The following is an 18,616-nucleotide window of genomic DNA, read 5'->3' on the forward strand; positions in this document are numbered from 1 at the left end:
CAGGGTTGCTCATGTCATCACGATATGGTGCATTTTCAATTTTCAATTCATTAATTTGGATTTGTCAAAGAATACTCAGGCAAAGCTCTACACATTGAAGATATATGGAAACCTGCCAATACTCATACTGTACGAGCTATATGTCTCTCTGCTGGTTACACCCACCCAAAGCCCAAAGAATGAGGGTTCAAAGGAAAGTCTCAACACTGCACTATGTTCCTGGCACGTAGCCCCGGAAACCAACCCACGGACCAATATACCTGACACAAACATATTTTTACGGAGAAGTTGCCAAACAGCTGTTGAAGCTGGTGCTTGGTGGGCAAACAACTTTCATTCCAAGCTCCATTATTCTTGCACTGGCCAAATGAGCCAAAAGATAAGTGGCCGGCTGCGAAAATGGGATTTTTAGACCACATATTGGTTATTATCCTGACACGCAATCCAAATAAACGGGTTGTATTCGACCAGATTGAGGGAACAAACAACTCAGCACTCAAGTGCGGCTGATGAATATGTTCATTCAAATGATCTATGGAATGGTAATGGATTGGCATATGGGCGGTGGAGAAGGTAAAACACCATCTCAGAGATTTAGGTCCAGTTCTTGGCAGGAGTGGCTTCGGCTTGGCAAGGTAGTTTGACAAGAACGACTGACAGTGTTTGTCCTGAGTGCCAGACATGAATGACCCCTCACTGGTTTCCTTCCCACAAAGGAACATCTGGGAGAAGTAAGAGTAGGTAAGAGAGGAGGCACATGGTCTTGTACACCATCCATGGAACCAGTAAAAAGGGCCAGCAAGGCAAGAATTGTGGTACACAGTGACCATTCAGGGATTCCCCCAGGAAAACTGATTGGATGACTTGGTAAGCTTCTACCTTGATACGACCAAATTTTGGTAAAACATGTAAACTTGGGTTATGGTGTGGCGAGTTTTTACTTACACATGACTGATTAATCTTTTCCAAACTTTGGGGAGAAAAAACTATGTCATTGTCATTTTTTACGATAAAGCAAACACACTGTGAGATCAATCAATCGCTGATCTCAGCTCAGACAGTTCCTGGCGCATGATGTTGATGAGGCACTGCTCTGGTCCCTGAAGGTTTATGCTACATTTCGTAGAAGTGTAATCACGTACCCTGGTGTAGGTTGGTGCAGTCTTCATTTTTCTGGCAAGACAGCCCGCCTCCAATATAATAATCTATGTGAAACCTTGGCCTTGTTAATGACAATACAAATCTTTGGACAACAAATAGGGGAAAGTAGAATAATAATACATAAAATAAATAAAGAGTCCCATTCCCCAAAATCCGTACTGTGTCTAATGTGATAAAATAAGGATTACAATGGGATAAGAAGACATTTAGCACAGCATGGCCCTACTGGACAAGATTAAAGAATGACAGAAGCATGACAGCTGTAAATGTTTCCGTTAGAAATCAAAGCCACTAAATCTGAAAATCTGACATCATCAAGATTTAGGAAACTGGAGCGCCACTACAGGGAATACATTTGGACGGACGTTGGGACACATATTCACCGGCTAATAGTGTTAAACGCATTCACTCAAGCGTTGATAGAGTGATGACGTGGCTGGTTCCAAACAGTTCTTTTTCTGAATCTGTCGCTCAGGCCAGGAACTAAACGTGGGTTGCACTGTCATCAAACAAGTAGGCAGGAAGCATTTGGGAATTCATAAATGGAGCAGAACTCACGTTTAATCCTCATTAAAAGAATGGCAGCCATGATGAGTGCACTTGGTCATTTCGCCCACAGCACACAATTTGTTTGGATAACAGACTCACCTCCGGCGTGTTGGAGCAAAAGGACTTGAGTACCACCATGACAAATGACTAGAATGTCAAACTGCAATTGTAAGGGGGGATGAACCTAGCGCTCCCAGTTTGCTCCTTGTTTGATTTCCCAGGGGCCAGAGTGCTTGTTTCAGGGAGTCTAACCCCCCATCATTCATTCAAAATCATGCTAGTCCTGGAGGTCTGTCAGATCCCTACATATCTAAACACAACAACATGTTTCCCCAGGTCGATTGTGGAGGAGAAAATCTTATTACCATCTTCCCTCGAATTGGTAAAGCCACAGTACACGGCAAGTAGTTTAATATGAATGAGGTAGGCATTTGTATTAGGAAAACCAATTTATTCTGTGAAAGAAAAACATGTGAGATGTGTGACGAGTGTAAAAAAAATAACATTTTGATAAACTTGAGTTTGCTTAGTTATTAAAACTCCATTTGCTCAACTTACCTATCTTTATTCATATATTATATGCTATTAGACTTCTGACCAGTGTCCTGAAATCCCTTTCAAACAGCTGCAACAGAAAATGAACAAGCTCTTTGATTCGACTATGGAATAAAATAAAATAATTTAACAGGAAAGACTGAAATATGTTCCCACATTTAATTTTCCGAAAGGGCACATTACAAAAATTATGATGATTACTTGTAGCATTACCAAAGCTTGTTGGTGTTTATGTAATTACTCTCTCCTAAATCTGCCTAATCTAGATTTCTGAGCTGCTGCTTTAGTCCATAAGAATGAAATGAAACGCACCACTGACAACTGACAACTTCTCCAACAGTGGGAGGTCGGTAGGTAACAGACGGCTGACTTTGACACCTTGTCAGTCATTAATTATCAAGCCCTAGAAAGAACAGCGGGATATATTAGCCTTTTATACAGGACACTGAGGGTGTTAATAACAACATTATACCAGTCAAGAGAAAGAGTCATTTGTGATATTATACACCTCTTCTCTGCCAAATCACAAAAGCTGAAGACCTCCTCCAAACGTTGTAAGCCTTGTTGCGGTTCTATGAGTGCCACCAGTGATAACTAATCATTAAAAACTCTACTCTAGATACAGCTTCTTGCGATATCCACTCCTGCAAACTCCCTTTAATGCTTATCCCAGCAAAAAGACAGTTCAAAAACCACCAAAGGACACCAAAGTGTAGATGAATCAATACTTGTTCGACATCTAAACCTAAACAGCTCTTCAAAATGTACTGAAGACTTTATGAGACGAGTAAACACTGACAAAACGCTGTATGTGCTCCCCAAATAATCAATGTGTTTGGTGGAAAGTGAGTAGAACATTTTTCTCAAATGTTGGATGATAGCAGAGAAAGAAGAAAAGGGAGAAAAAGTTGCAGCGTTTCTCTTGCAAATCGCTAGCGGAGTCATCGCACATGTAATTTTGAATTTTGAAGTGAAGTCAAAGATGTATAACATAAAAACATATGTTGTGGAACCCCCCCCCCCCCCCTCCTTAGGCCAATCAGCACAATTTGGAAGTGTACAACAGACGGACAGCCAGATGAATGAACGGACAAGGGACAGAAGGACAGATGGGGGTCACTTCATACTCACCCTCAATTTAACTCTGGGAACAAAAACCATCTCATCAGTTTTGGTATTTAAGCCATGTGTTCATTTGCTCCATGTTTATCCCAAATAGGAAATCAGTTTGTGCAATGTGGTCAAGCCTTGATTCACTATGGTGAGACTTTGCAAGTATTGTGTGTGTTTATCACCCAAGGAAAATCAAGGATTTTCCAAGGATGCCCGAAATGCCTGCTCTCATTTATGGGATACAATGCATAGGTTATCAACCACCCACTCATGATAATATCCAAATTGAAGCGATCATTAATTTGAAAGGTGACATAAACAAGACAATTTAGTTTGCATTTTGGTAGAATGTCTTTAATATGTAATAGTTTGCACTGGTGCTGCCAACCTGCACAGAATAAACTATTTCTGGGGGGTGCTCGTGATATAGTGGTTCCTGTCATCAGTCATCATTGAACACCAGCATGGAAACCCGGCTCTTAGTTACAGTCATATGAAAAAGTTTGGGAACCCCTCTCAGCCGGCAACATTGCACTGATTTGTTGAACCATGTACAGATACACAATCTGCAGCCAGATGTTCTTGCAGGTCTTTGGAGGTGATCTTTGGGTTGTGTGCAACCATTCTCACAATCCGCCGCATATGCCGCTCTTGTACTTTTCTTGGTCTGCTAGACCTGGGTTTAACTGCAACTGTGCCTGTGTCCTTCCATTCCCTGACAACGTTCCTTACAGTAGAAATTGACAATTGAAACCTTTGGGAAAGCTTCTTGTAGCCTTCCCCTAAACCATGATAATGAATAATCTTTGTTTTTAAGATATTTTGGGAGCAGTTTTGATGGTCCCATTCTGTCTCACTTCAGCAGAGAGTCAAAGAGAAGTGCAACTTGCATTTAGGCACCTAAAATACATTTTCTCATGATTAAACAGACATTTCTATGAGGTTCAAGGCTTAACAACATAATCCAACCAACTTTGTGTTTAAAGTCATCAGTTTTACATGCTGTTACAGGCATTAAAATCAACAAAACCACAAGGGTACCCATATTTTTGCACAGCCAGTTTTTCACATTTTATTTTATTTCACACAACCAAATACTGCTTTTCAAAAAATCTTTGTTTGGAAAACATCCCAGTAGTTAGCTGTTCCTGGTAAATTAAAGACATACCACTTTTATCTTTTTTTTGTGAAAGCAGAGTCAATTATAATGCCGGCTGAGAGGGGTTCCCAAACTTTTTCATATGACTGTATATAAAAGCCTGATGGGGTGGCTAAATGTCTGGTTCTAAAAGTTGTCAGCACTGTGTAACTTGCATTAGACTAATCTGAGAGCATCATTAAGATTGATCTAACTCTACACACCATTGTAACATTTTGTATAGTCCCTGGACATTTGCAAATCCCTACTGAATGGCGACTAGCCCAAGGTTCATTGTGCTCTAGATCAGTGTGTCTTTAGAAGTTTCATGCTCCTCAAGCCAATCAATCATAAGACAAGATGTTTGGCCTAGACAGCTGGCATTAATGCCTAATTATGAGAAAGATACTCATAATCGGTCAGTGACATAACCCCACAGTTTGGCAATCATAACACTGATTCTGGGGGTGGTTGGAGTTGTCATCTGGAGGCCGCTGCATGGACAGATAATTGGGTTGATAGAGAGTGTGCTGATTACCGATTGGCTAATATTGTACGGCTAAGGGAGGAGAAGTGGTGGTATTTGGCTTACTTTTCTGGTTAGTGTGAAACAAGCAGGAGCTCCACTTTATATTAAAACAGGGTTGTCAAGTGATTAGGAGAGAAATGGACGATTTAATCTCCGGAATGAGGAGGGCTTCTATTTTAGGAAGCTACATTTTTACTTTAGAAAACATAATGACAGAATCATGAATAAAAATGTAATTGCATGAATGACTAATCAGGTCACAACATAACACAATCAGAGGAGGACAGACACACTTTGAAGGAAATGCTATCAGAAAGTGTAAGACTGAAATGAGTTACGGCAGTGGCGGCTTCTGTATCCCGCACCCACTTCTTTCTAACTACACAGACCCAAATTTTAATTTATCACATTTGATATGTCAGCAGGCACACTGCTGTTTTATGGATGCTAAATGCAGAGTGTCACATGGAGCTCACGTGGCCCCCGCAATTATAATATAAATTGGGACAATATTTTTTTCATATTCTATAATTGGTATATTTTCTAGTCAATTAAATGAAAGTGAAATTAATCAATTTTTTCATTTTATCTGCGGCCTCCTGCGGGACCTCCCTAATACCCATTTTGAGAACCAAAAGATTAAACTTGCACTAATTGAACAGGTTTGTCATGCGCAACGCTATGTCATGAGAAGACAAATGAAGAAATGTTTCAGGAAAGTGCAGCTTTGCTTTTTCAAATGCAAAGTGCTCGTGTTTCACATTACTCCATCAGAAAGGTCCACGGAGCATCGCATGTATTTTAAATGACCAGTGTCAAATACTTTGACGTGCGGTTAGAAGTGGAATGGACAGATGAGATTTTAATTGAGCAAAATGTGAAGCATGTGAAGCAGAATGTGTAAGCATGGCAGATATAAAAATTGAGACGCAGGGGGGGATGGGGATATCACTAATTTAACATAACTGCTCCAAGACAGGTTTAACTTAAAGTGCTACAAGTTATTCTTTATTTATCAAAGACAGCAATCGAGACATATTTACTGAAAAGCATGATTAAAATTCTAACCGATGTTAAAATGTTAAACTAGCAGTAGCCTGGGCCCAAAGCAAAACCCTAGAGGAGCTTACAGCTTCCATTTTCTTTGTGTGGGTTCAATCCCGTTTCATAGGCTTATGGTAAAATTATTATAATGTCTTTTGGACCTAATGCAGCATAGCAGATACTATTCTAACAGCCCGGAATTCCTTTTCTCTCAGAGCCCATGTAACCTAATAAAAGAATTGATTACACTGGGCATTGCTCAATTGGGAAGCATGCTCCAGGGCAGAAAAGAGAGGATGTTTTCATATACCACAAAGCGCACACAGTCAAAGGTCAGACCCTTAAATTCAATTCTAGTGCAATATGCTTCTCTATGTGTTCTACCATATTTATCTGAATGCGATTTTATGGGGTTAGCAGCTGAAAACAGACATCTTACTTCTCTCCAGGCAAGAACAATAAACCTGTGACTTCAAGTCCATTCATGTCCACTATAACTATACAAAAATAATAAACATTACATTTCGTTAGAGTCAAATCATTTAATTCGAAATGTAGTGATTTTCTGATTTAACAGGTCAAAGATGAATTCCGTTTGACATGGTTTGGATCAGATCCTAAAATCAATGGCTTGCTGGCAGGAGGCAGAAAAACACTAAAGCCCAGAATGCATTTCTACATTTACTTTTTAATCAAATTCTGATTCATATTTGCCACTTTTCACAGTGTTGTATTCTTTCTGCATTTCCATGCTTCAGTGGAGTTCCCAATTGTCACCAACAATGAGTGCTCTGAATTAAAAATGCCAAAACAACAGAGGCCTGTTTTTTTTTGTTTTTTTTACTAGGGCTTTTGTACACAACATGATCACTGAAGTCGGGCAAATCCAGAGCAGTCAATGTCTATGGTGGCCTAATTTGTTAACCATTGTTTCCTGGTGTTAAAATCAATATGACTAAGAAGATTCGACTGTATGTTCAGCAGATATGCACAACAAGTGCTAGACCACATTATTGATTGATTTTGGGGTTGTTTTGAGGACGAACAACACGATAGATTGTGCTCGATACACATATTGCCTCATTTTTCAAAAGGTATTTAAGCTTTAGTTTCACATGCTTATTGGATAAAACTGCACAAACACCAAGGAAACAGCCTACTTGTTTTCAGAGTAAAAATGAATCAGGGTTCAATCAGAAAAAAATGCCAGATGTAAATGAAAACTGTCATCTGAGATAAACACAGCCGCTCTCTGAACTTGTAGTAAAAACAGATTGTCTATCCCAAGGCTAAAACACTGGAGCTGTCAGGAATGGCAGTGCTCCAGCAAAAACTCTGAAATCCTGACCAGACTACACGGACCATACTGCAATGTTTCTTTGCATCAACTTCAAACGCCGGAGTGTTCCCCACAAACAAAAGTACAAGGTGGAAAACCTGTCAGTCAGACAAAGAGCGGAAGGCTCCCGACATCTTGTCATGTTCAGGGGATTAACAAAGGGGCCCTGACAGCTACATCTGACATCTCAAGGCAGGTATACAAATAGAAACATTCATCATAAGTCACAAAAGAAAATGTCAATTTTCATAAGTTATTACCTTCAATGCCAACGCACATCTTTAAAGCCTTGTTTGAAATCACTGGAGTAATAAACCATTACGCATAATATGATACATACCAATCAGGGGCACTTTCCCTGTTGCCACAACAACATCACAAGACTGTGCGGACCGCTAGGATTTTCACTATCAATCTATCTGTGTCGATTGTTTGGGAATGATTCCCTATTTTCTGACATTTCCAAGCCAGTTCTCCTCCAGCCTGAGGCGATGTTTTGTGCAGGCAACAGTCCAAAATCGAAAGATATCCTGTTTACATTCACATAAGACAAAGAAATGGAGTAGATCTTCACAAATCAACTAATGATTTCTGCTTCTACTGCATCCCCTGGAGAATTATAGCAATGTCTGACTCAAGGACAGATTAAAGTAAAATCGACGCAGCCGATCCCGAGATATCGTGCTGTTATTTTTTTATTTTCTATTCCATACATTCTTCTTGTCAAAATATGGGGGTAACATTTACCCACAATGAAACTCCACCACTGACAGTACAGTCAACGAACTGCAGTTGTTTTTCTGTCGAAAAGGTTACTAATGTACCCTGGGGATGATAGCCTCAAGCAGAGACGAGGAACAGGCTACAGTGGTCTGGTAAACTCACTCTACCACTTCCACCCCCATATTCTGTTCATTTTTTTTTTCAAACTTGTAGTCTTCAGGCCCAGGTGACTTGGGGCAATTTATCAGATTCTGTGCAGCTCCATCTGGGACTACATAAGGCTTAAGAAAAATCGTTTCACATAAAACTTGTAAACAGACTTTGATATTTAAAATTGTCCATGCAGCACCCTTTTAATAAGGGTTGGAACTCATGAAAGTTATCTTTAGTACATTTTTTCTCTCTCTGACTATAAGTGACACAGTCAGTAGATTCATATCAGTGTTTGCACACTGTGTTGACACTTGTACGACTTGTGATTCCAAAGTGGCAGGTCCTGGGGCCCCATGGCCTACTTGTAATTACGACTAGATAAGACTAGAGTGGAGTTCTTGGTTGCTGTTTTTTGCCAGTGTGTAGCTTGTATTTACAATAAATCGTCCATGACATGATCGGACACGACATTAGAAAATGTCACCAACTTCCTCCATAGAAATTATCGTCAAAGTCAAACCGCGAGACTAATCCACAGGAACATGTGGCGTGTTCAAGTACACCACGCTGACAATGAGAAGAAAAGACATCTACAAAAAAAGTTGTGAACTTTTTGAGATCCCTGGCTGAAATGCGTCCGGAAAAAAAGCAATCCCACAGCTGAAAACGATATTGTGCTGAGAAACGAATTAGGGAGGAAGCTGAGGATTGTTGCCAGACTGAAGCAAGGCATGTCTGAGTCCTTTAGCAGATTTGTAGCACTGGGAAATCAGCATGGGATGGTGGGGGGTGGTTTTCGGGAGGTAAGGGGGTGTTTAGCAAGATATGCTGAGAGCTAAAAAATCTAGCCATATTTCTTCCCACTCTACTGATGGCAGATGAATCTTTCATATGGGGGTTGAACAGTTCACTGGGAAATACTGCTGTTATGCAGAGCAGGGGAGCTTACACCTCTGTACCAGATAGTGTATCTGTTTTGATTTGGTCTATCTGACAGGTATGTATAACTTAAAATACCCAACAGAATGTCTTTTCATATTAAAGATGCAGAGTGCAATAAAAGTGTATTTTTGCAGCATCTAGTGGTGAAAAATCCAGAAAGCAATGCTCCGTGTCTACACTTTCCTTTGAGAGAATTTACAGAAGCTACGGTGGCCTCCAAGGACAAGAAGCTAGTTACTTAAGATGACATCATCCACCACTGCCTCAAGTCCTTCTACAAGATCAAGTGATTAAGTGAAGATGTATTTAGTTATTTCATCTATAGAACTTCTTCGTCTTCCAACAGGTGGATTTCTTGAGGACACCCACTATGTATAAAAATGCATGATCATTTACACACTGCGCCTTTAAGACTTTAACATTGTGAAACTTAAGAGCCCTGTTAAGTTATGCGTCACTGTGTGGGACACAATACTGATTCTGACGGATACATTCATTTTAATTTGAATCCGATGCACATAAAGAACATTATACAATGTGGTGTGTGTAGGACTTCAGTCCCTCATAATTTATTGGCTATGCAGTAAACTATTTAGGATGCAGTGATCACAGCAACATGGAGAACAAACTCATCAAAGTATGCAATAACGTTTGAGAAATGACAAAATATTCGATTGTGGATTAAAACGATCTGCCACCCTTTGCCTACTGCTAAAGGAGAATTCCAGTTTATTGAGTTGTTTTGATAGTTTTGTATTTTTATTTTGGCCATCAATTGCCTCAGCTGTTGTCCATTGTAACATTGCAATCACCAATTTAATTGCGGAGATCTGGGAACAGGGTGACATTGGCACAACAAGGCAGGGGCGAGAGAGATACATGAGCAGTCAGACGATCGGACAGGATGTAAACAAGCACAAGCATCCAATCTGGGTGATTAGCTTTCTCTCTTTCTTTTTCTCTCTCTCTCTCCTTTATTGTCAGGCTGCGTTCCAATCCCCATACTTCCCTGCTATTTAGTAAGACGGAAGAAGATTAAGGATGTCCCAATACATGCATGTCAAATGCAGTATGCCAAAAAAAACAGATGCCCTAAGACATGAAATTGTCTTGCCTAGTATGGTAAAAATAAAAAGGTATGTGATTTGGAACACAGAAGCTTTTCTGTGCTTGACCAACGGCCTTCCTCTCCCTCTGCACTGCTTCATTCCAAATGTTCTGGTTGAGGTTCTTTGTCGTCCAGGTGATTAAGATTATCCTCTCTTGCCTGGCTCTCAATTTGTTGTGTGCATGTTGTCCTTTTCTATCTATCCGTGTTTGTTTCCATTTACCTGTAGCAATGGGAGTGGACTTGGGCTTTGCCTCTTGGGTGTTTGTGTAATATGGCCTTTTCTCTCTCAGGTCTGGATAATAGTGAGGAGGAGGTAATGTGACCCAGTTCCAATCTGTATGGCAGCACTTGAGAGTTGCTCGATGTCCTACCACCGGATCCATATTCTTCATATAGAATTCTAGACTTTCTCATCCTGATTGTCCATAGTGCAATGATTGCACTCCATTAAATGCATGTCTGTCCTGGTCAAACAATTCACCCAGAGAGGCCAGATGCTTCCCCACCATTTTTAATTTGTGTGTGCGAAGACACACTTCTATAGACATATGAGAGTGCTATCAAACTTTTCATGTAACTCTTCCAAAAATGTCAAAGTCATTTAATTTACACTGGGTCGCCTGGGAATTCTACAATAAAATATTTATGTTCAGGGTGCACTGTTCTCCATTCACAAAGTTGATTGCATTAGACGGGGGGTTATAATAAAAAGTGTTCTAAGCATTGGGAAGGTGACACCGCTTTATTAGCATTGCTATCACTTCTTCAGACCTACTAAGAGGTTATACCATCCTGGCTGCAAAGCCTCGGGCATGACACAGGAGGCCTTGCAACCCTTTACAGAGAGGTCCATCGTCAGTGGACAAAATGTCACATACCATTCCCTCCATCAAATTAGTATTCCATTTAGTCCCCTTAAAAGAATGAAAGGCTTGTTAAGTATAACCTTGTCTTCATTCAGAGATCTCATTCTCTTTCAGTTCATCAGGAGGGGAGACAACTTATTAAGTGTTAAATATAAAAGACCTGCAGAATTATGGCACTTGTTCATTACATGGTACCGGCTGTGCCCTGCTCTACTCTATTGTACTTGCTTTTTTTGGTTTTCCACTATGTGAAAGTACCCGGTACCTACTTTTTTAGTAGATACTCCATCGAGGTTCCAAAAAAGGTACTAAACAGTGATAGGTCAGATGGTGTCACATCATCAATAGGTGACACACTATCATGCACAATAAATGGCTATTTGTAAATGGCTTCCCGGAGAACTACAGCGTGGTTGCTTGATGCAAAATGTTGGTTACCGTTACAAGTTGAGATATACATAAAACAATGAGACATCCTGCTATGACACTGCACGTTTCTCTGAGTGGAAAAGGACCAAACGTTACTTCATCCAAAATATTCAAACAATCGCCCTAATGAAGACGAAGAAATGCATAGATGCATGCCACTAACTACGCTTTGACGACCAGCTACGCAGAGGCGGTACTATCATGGATACTATATTGTAATGAAAAACGACCTCCAGAAAAGTACCCGATACCAAAGGCAAGTAGAGTAGCACAGAGTGTGCACCGGTGGGTTCCATCTTATCTGGGTGATAAAACCTGATATTGGGTGTTAAATAAAGCCCAACTAATGACAAAGAATTGGACAAGTGCAAATGTGATATCTAGCAGCAGGTGACAATTCTCCCCAGTCTAACTCACGATACCAAATGCAGGAGAGGAAGCACTGTGCGTGAGGTGCACTGCATAAGTAATACAATAGCTGATTTCATACCAAACATACTGTGTGTGATCGCCTATTGCAGAAGACAGATTGCCTCCCTGCTGAGCAATCACCAAAAGTACTTGTATTCCCTTCTCTCCTTCAGTGAACCAGGAAATTCTTTGCTGTGTTTTGAACATATTCTGAGTAAATGTCATGGGTACATTTCTCTGAAATGTTCTCGTGCAGAGGGGGAAAAAAAGTCTTCTTTTTTGAAAAACATCACTATAAACTAAGAGTTGACGACGAGACAAAAGTTGAACAAAAAAAAAGAAACTTGTATCTGCACAGGTGCCTTACCATAGTGATCCTGCTACTCATAAATCAAGCACAAGCATTGTAATTAGTCAGTGCAACGTCGTGATGGTGGATTAGTTCAGACAGAGGTTACTTTCAATAATTTAAGCAGAATAAACAGCAAACAGCATTACTTAATTGTAAGAAAAACACATGCCTTAAAGAGTTGTCTGGTACACAGCTTAATTATCCCGGATTGAGTGTTTTGGAGGATGGATGCCAGGAGCATTGAATGAGTCAGGGAAGGTTCAATAGCCCATCGTCTACCGCTCGAGAAGAAAGGGACGATTGAAGCCGATCCATGAAGCCAGGAACCTTTAGAGCATGGTTTCTCTACTGTACTTAATTTTCACTTTGCAGAAGTGGGTCTCTTTGGTTGTATAATTGATAATCAAGTGGGGGTGTATTCAGAAACATGCGTGCTTTCAAGATTCTCACTTTAAGGTCGGCCGAGAAAAAGGGTAATGCATTGTAAACAAATAGTGCACTCTCTTACTCCCAAGAACTACCAACAAGCCCTGAAGCCCTTGGTGGAGGTCTTTCACATCCCATGAACCAGTGTTTCACAAAAGGCTCCTTCAACCGCAGCTGAAGGACAGCATCTTTAGAATTCTCTCCACAGTGGACAAGCAAGAAAATACAACTGCAAGACTCAACAAGGGATTAAAGCACTTCTGGGCATAGATGGCTTTCAAAGACAATTTTTTACAATAATGCAAGTATCCAGTTGTGGCCTGTTGCAACAGTTAGATACCGAAAATGAATAATAACAGATTGACAGGCCCAGCTGTGACTGTAATTACAGAACAGGCTGCAACTAAAAAACAAGGACCTGTCTTCCGAGCAACGACTTATTTCTCTTATTGTTTTCGGTAGGTGGTTTGCCCTGCTGTTCAGAGAGCACAGATTGGTTTTAGCCTGGAGCACAGCTGTCACTGAAAATTAAAAAAAGACCCAACTTAGCAAAAAAGGGCGACACACGCTCCGAACTGTTCTCACCATTATCTGATGCCACAAAGAGCTCTCTCCCTTAAGCCTGAACCAAGAGCTACTATCTACATATAAAATCTATTTAAAAAAAACATATGATTTATGGATGCCAAAGCAAACAATGCTGCGACACCTTGACATCACCACGGCAGAGAACAAAATGCAGAATTTGAATAGCAACACAGGCTCTTGGCGTAGATGAATACAGATAGGCAGCCAGGCTTCTACAACAGTGTTTAATTTTACAAAAAGGGTTGAAGACGGGAGTGAACCTCTCCAAACACAGCAGCAGAGCAAGGGCTTGGTTTCAAACACGTGTAAATCAATTAGATCCAGAACATGAGAGCTGGTGTGTCACACTGCCGCTTTGTCTTCTCTCCCCTCTGCCCAGTGTCGACTCTCAGAGATAGGGCCCCGGTGCTGGGAAGGCTGCCAACTACATACAAACCATGACTGGGCAACCGCCGCTCCCCCCCTCCCCCCCTCCCACCCCCTCACCAACCACCGCAGGCTATGTTATGCAGCTGACTGCAGCGTCGCAGCTCCCAGCAATCAGCTGCACTTAATCACTGCATTCGCCACACCTAGCTCTGATGTAACACTGTTAGTCTTTATCGGTTTAATCCATTTATCCAGGTTAACCCACAAGATATATTCCCTCAATATGTTGGTCTAATGCTTTCGCCCCCCAGTAAATTTAGCCGGAGTCGTAAACCACCCTCGGTCTCGTGATCAATTTATGATGCTGATAATTGCCTGAACACTAAACTTGACATTGGTGTCGTTTCCATGGATGTTGTTAGAGTTGTAACCGTTACTTGATTTAACTGATAAGTCCGTTTACAGAACATTAATCAGCACTTGTTCTAATAATAGATTCCCAGTTTAAGCTGTTTTTTTAAGCAAAAATGTCAAGAATTTGATGGTTCCATCTACTCAAGTGGGAGATATCCTGCTCCCCTGTCGGCTTACATTCCAGTACATTAGATAACCATAGGTAAACATGGATGTAAAACAGGACAATGAGTAACAGGGAAATCTGTCTGTTCAATCGCTCTTACCAGCAAACATGCCTCGCTGAAGTGCCCTAGAAAAAAACCCTTAATCCCTTTCATCTCTAGGAATGCTGCTGGGCACCGGACCTCTGACCTCCATGTGGTGGCGATGGTCCAATGAAAACAACAAGTGGATTTCCCCTTAGGGTATTAATGAGGCTTGCCATTTGAACTGAGCCAGTGTCTTAAGCCCTGCCTTATAGTATTGAGTGAGCGCTGGCAGTGGCATCTTGAAAGCAAATCCCTGAGAGGATTTAATTCGATTTAATTCCGCAGAAAAGTGAATTGTTAGCGAGTTTACGACACTATATGCTTGAGCCAATATATATGAAAATATACCTTTCAGTTAAGAAGAATGAGGAATAATAGATTCATTATAGCACTATATAGACCTTGAGCGTTCTTAAAAGTCTGTGATATTACCTTTTCACACCTGGGGATTTGTCTGCTTACTGCTTAGCCATTTCCATCCAGTGGGTCTATACGGCATTTCTCTGGAGGTAGTCTTACAAATAGTTTACTTTGCATATGAGTATGACAAGGAGAGAGTGGCTAAAACTGCAGGGGTGAGTGCAGCAAGGCTTTTCAGGGTGTGCGTGTGTGTGTGTGCGCGTGTGTGTGTGAGAGTGTGTGCATGAATCCCTTGGGGAAATTGAGGTCCCTTAGGCCAAGATCCTAGTCTGCATCCATCCTCGGAGGCAGCCAGCCGGCCATGCACCGAATCTGTTACTGCAATTACTTTTGACAGCAGCGCCTCCATTGTCTTGGAAGGTGGGTTATCCCTGCGCTAAGCAACGCTCGCTGACCACAGGCGTTAGTGGGATCTGTGTAGGCAGAGCATTGCAGCACACTCGCTTCGCGGCCTTGGTGAGGCCATGAAGCAGAGTGTGTATACTTTAGTGCACACACGGAGGCGTGTTCTTTTGTGCGGTAATGAAATTGAGGCAAGACTTATTGAAAATGAGTAGGAGAGGGGAGTTATTGTGGGGGAGTCCTGAAATGGATGCAAGGGATGGTAATGCAGTAAATATGGAAGGAATTGTGCAGTCTAAAGTACAGCTTAAGCAGGCACACATTACACAACTTGCAATGTCGTAGGATCGCTGTACATACAGTTCACACAACACAACTTTCTGCATAGCAATCAGGGCTTCTTGTGTCATAATGGTTTACACACTACATGGCTGATAAGTGACAGCGGTTCAAACATTACAAGATATTTGACCAGGACACATCTCCGACAAGTCTGTCTGGTCTCCAAACTAACGAAAACACATGTCGGGTGACACGAGGAAAAAATCACGCGATACCATTTTTGTACGAATCGATGTCCGCAAGATAAAAGTACTTTGTGCTCTAATTTGCAGCTTAATACAACAAGGAAGAAAAAGAAAAGTTTTGGGAGAAAGTAATGGACCGGGGCACGCAGGCAGCAAGGATGTTCTGTTCTATTGAGAGTGTTGGAGGTTAGTAAATATGAAAATGTTTGTGCCTAGTTTTTGTTACGGATACCAAAACGTTTTTGACGGACAGGTCCAGATATTTAGCATGCTAGATATTGGGATATCTTCTTTGAACATTTGACACATGGCGATCCAAACTCCCAGGAGCAGGCGTCTATTGGCCTATGATCTGGGGCTTTTGGTGGCAATGTCAAAAACCTGTCGGCGAGAGGAAAAATCTGGTAGTCTGAAGTAGGCCTTAGGCGCTCCATACATTCCTACTAGGGACTGAATTGGAGCGCCTTTGATAAGGCTGCCAAATGAATAGAGGACTTAATCCATACATTCCAATGCCATACTCAACGTAAAGCTGGAAATCTTGCTGTATAGCTGCTGCTGCTGATGTTTCATCAATAAGATGGACTTTGATATTGAAGGATTAGTGTTTTTCGGAGGCCATCTAGATCACTGTTGCATGTCAGAAAATCATCTTTGGGGATGTTTGATTTGGATTTCCAATGAGCTTTGCTGGGCAGATATGATCAGTGTGTATGTGGGACAATCTATAGGTTTATCTGTTGTGTAAGACGAGCCATTCCACTCCGACGGACAAGACTTTCCACATGCACAACGGAAGAAATCTAAAGGAGACCGTAGACAGTTGTGTAATATGTTGGGGTTCTGTGGTTCTCATATTGAGTTAGCAACGGTACAGTGATGTTTGAGTGTGTGTGCTCATATTTGTCCACTGTAAGATTAGTATAGGCTATCGTTTTTGTTATTGCTTCTTGCGTGCCTGTGAGGCAGGCTCCATATTGTGGATGTGAATACTGTGTGATGCATATATCATGTAGTGCAGATAGCTATATTATATCCCTATAAATTATAATAACAGAGAGCGTGCCTGGGATTCTCAATTTTGAACTTTGAGTAAGCCAAAAGGAAAAAAACTAAAGAGTACCATAACAATTCCACCTTTTCTGAGAGGTTGGAAGAGGCTTTTCTGTCTCTGTGTGTGTGTGTGTGTGTGTGTGTGTGTGTGTGTGTGTGTGTGTGTGTGTGTGTGTGTGTGTGTGTGTGTGTGTGTGTGTGTGTGTGTGTGTGTGTGTGTGTGTGTGTGTGTGTGTGTGTGTGTGTGTGTGTGTGTGTGTGTGTGTGTGTGTGTGTGTGTGTGTGTGTGTGTGTGTGTGTGTGTGTGTGTGTGTGTGTGTAGTCTACACGTGTCCATCTCCCAAGAAAATAACCAACCAGATCATGCAGCTGCTGCAGTTGCATGTTGCAGAAATTTGGCACCATCACTTTTCTATGCAACACAATTGTGATCCATAAAAAGGGAGGAAGAGGAGGGAGGGGGGGTGTTCACTCACCATATGAAAGTGCCGCCACACAGATGAGGACAGTCCATCTGCAATCCCGTGCACCTGACATGGTTAGAAATCCCAGTGGGCCGGTTGGTAAAATCCCAGTTGTTCCAGTAGCCGATTGTGGATAAATCAAAGCTTTCTCTGCGGGTGTTATAGCCTCCACACGACGGGCGCTGTTGCAGTTTCTTCCGAGGGTCTCAAGTTGGATAATGCGCAATGTATTTGAACGAGTATTTGAATCGTGTGTGCCTCAGCCGAGGTCTATTAAATAAAAATTGTTATTGTTCAATGTCTAACTACAGTCTTTACGGTATCTTTGCGAGCAGCGACCTTATTAAAAAGGCACGGCCAAACCGCGTTCTTTTCCAAGCCAAAAAAAAGACAGCGTTTCTTTTTCCACATGGGAGAAGAAAGTTACAAGTATCCTTCTGCAAAAATTGGACAAGTGGGGAGGGGAAGGAGAGACACACAGCGTGCCTTGAAACGGATCCAAGTCCTTGCGTGAAATCCAATATAAATGCACCCCCTAAAAAAATCATAAATCAATGGACATCAGTGGAGAGATGACGCGCGCCTTGGCTCAAAGCACAGCAACCACAGCGCGTCTACCGCACCAATAAAAAGAAGGGGCTAGACTATAGTCCCAAAAAAATGAGAAAAAGAGAGTGTGTCTGTGTGATTAGTCATTCTCTAATTAGCCATGCAAGAATGAAATTCCCTGCGCAAATAACGTGTGGGAACGGGGATGGAGATAGAGCGAGAGAGTGAGAGAAAAAAAGAGGCATCCAGCACATCCGCACCGCTCTGGCTCAGCTGTCACTGACTTCTCAGGTTTCATTTAAAAATCCACAGCGGAGAGAATCTGTGTTGGAATGGGTTGTGGGGCGGTGAAACGGTGAAAAAAAATCAGCCAGAAAAAGGAAAGGGTCCCGCGTAGCTGAGAAGAAAAGAGTATAGTCCAGTAGTTCACCTACCGCAGCGACTGTCACTCAGTCTGGGAGTCCGCACGGGAGCATGCCAACATCCAAAACTCCCACTGTAATGTTTCTGTATTGCCTTTTACTTTGTGGATGTTAGGCTATAGGCTGGAAATGCCGGGTGCCGCTTTACAGGAGTCTGAAACACTGCCAAGTCCGAACAACTCTCGGTTTCACTGTTTTTATCCAAACTCTCTAAATGAAAGAGCTTACGTCTTCTAGGCTATGTAAGGAGCTTCTCTCTGTTTTATTGGCGACCGAGGCAGCGCTAAATGACACACTGTCTCCTCCGGGTCCCAAGGCTTTCAACTCCGCAACAAACTAAACGTGCTCACCTTAAAATGAGCATGCACAGCCGCAG

General features: G+C 41.7%; 1 protein-coding gene across 1 annotated transcript in view; it reads right to left on the minus strand.

Moving 5' to 3' along the window:
* The window catches only part of tmem132e (transmembrane protein 132E), a 355,300-nt gene extending 337,955 nt beyond the window's left edge, over window positions 1-17,345 (minus strand). Inside the window, exon 1 of the mRNA XM_080041130.1 lies at window positions 17,282-17,345. Within this exon, the coding sequence (XP_079897256.1) occupies window positions 17,282-17,342 (61 nt within the window). The 5' untranslated portion in view covers window positions 17,343-17,345. The remainder of the gene's footprint in view (window positions 1-17,281) is intronic.
* Window positions 17,346-18,616: the final 1,271 nt, after the last annotated feature.

The sequence above is a fragment of the Ammodytes marinus genome, assembly GCF_949987685.1.
Source record: "Ammodytes marinus genome assembly, chromosome: 14".
In the NCBI taxonomy this organism is placed as follows: Eukaryota; Metazoa; Chordata; class Actinopteri; order Uranoscopiformes; family Ammodytidae; genus Ammodytes; species Ammodytes marinus.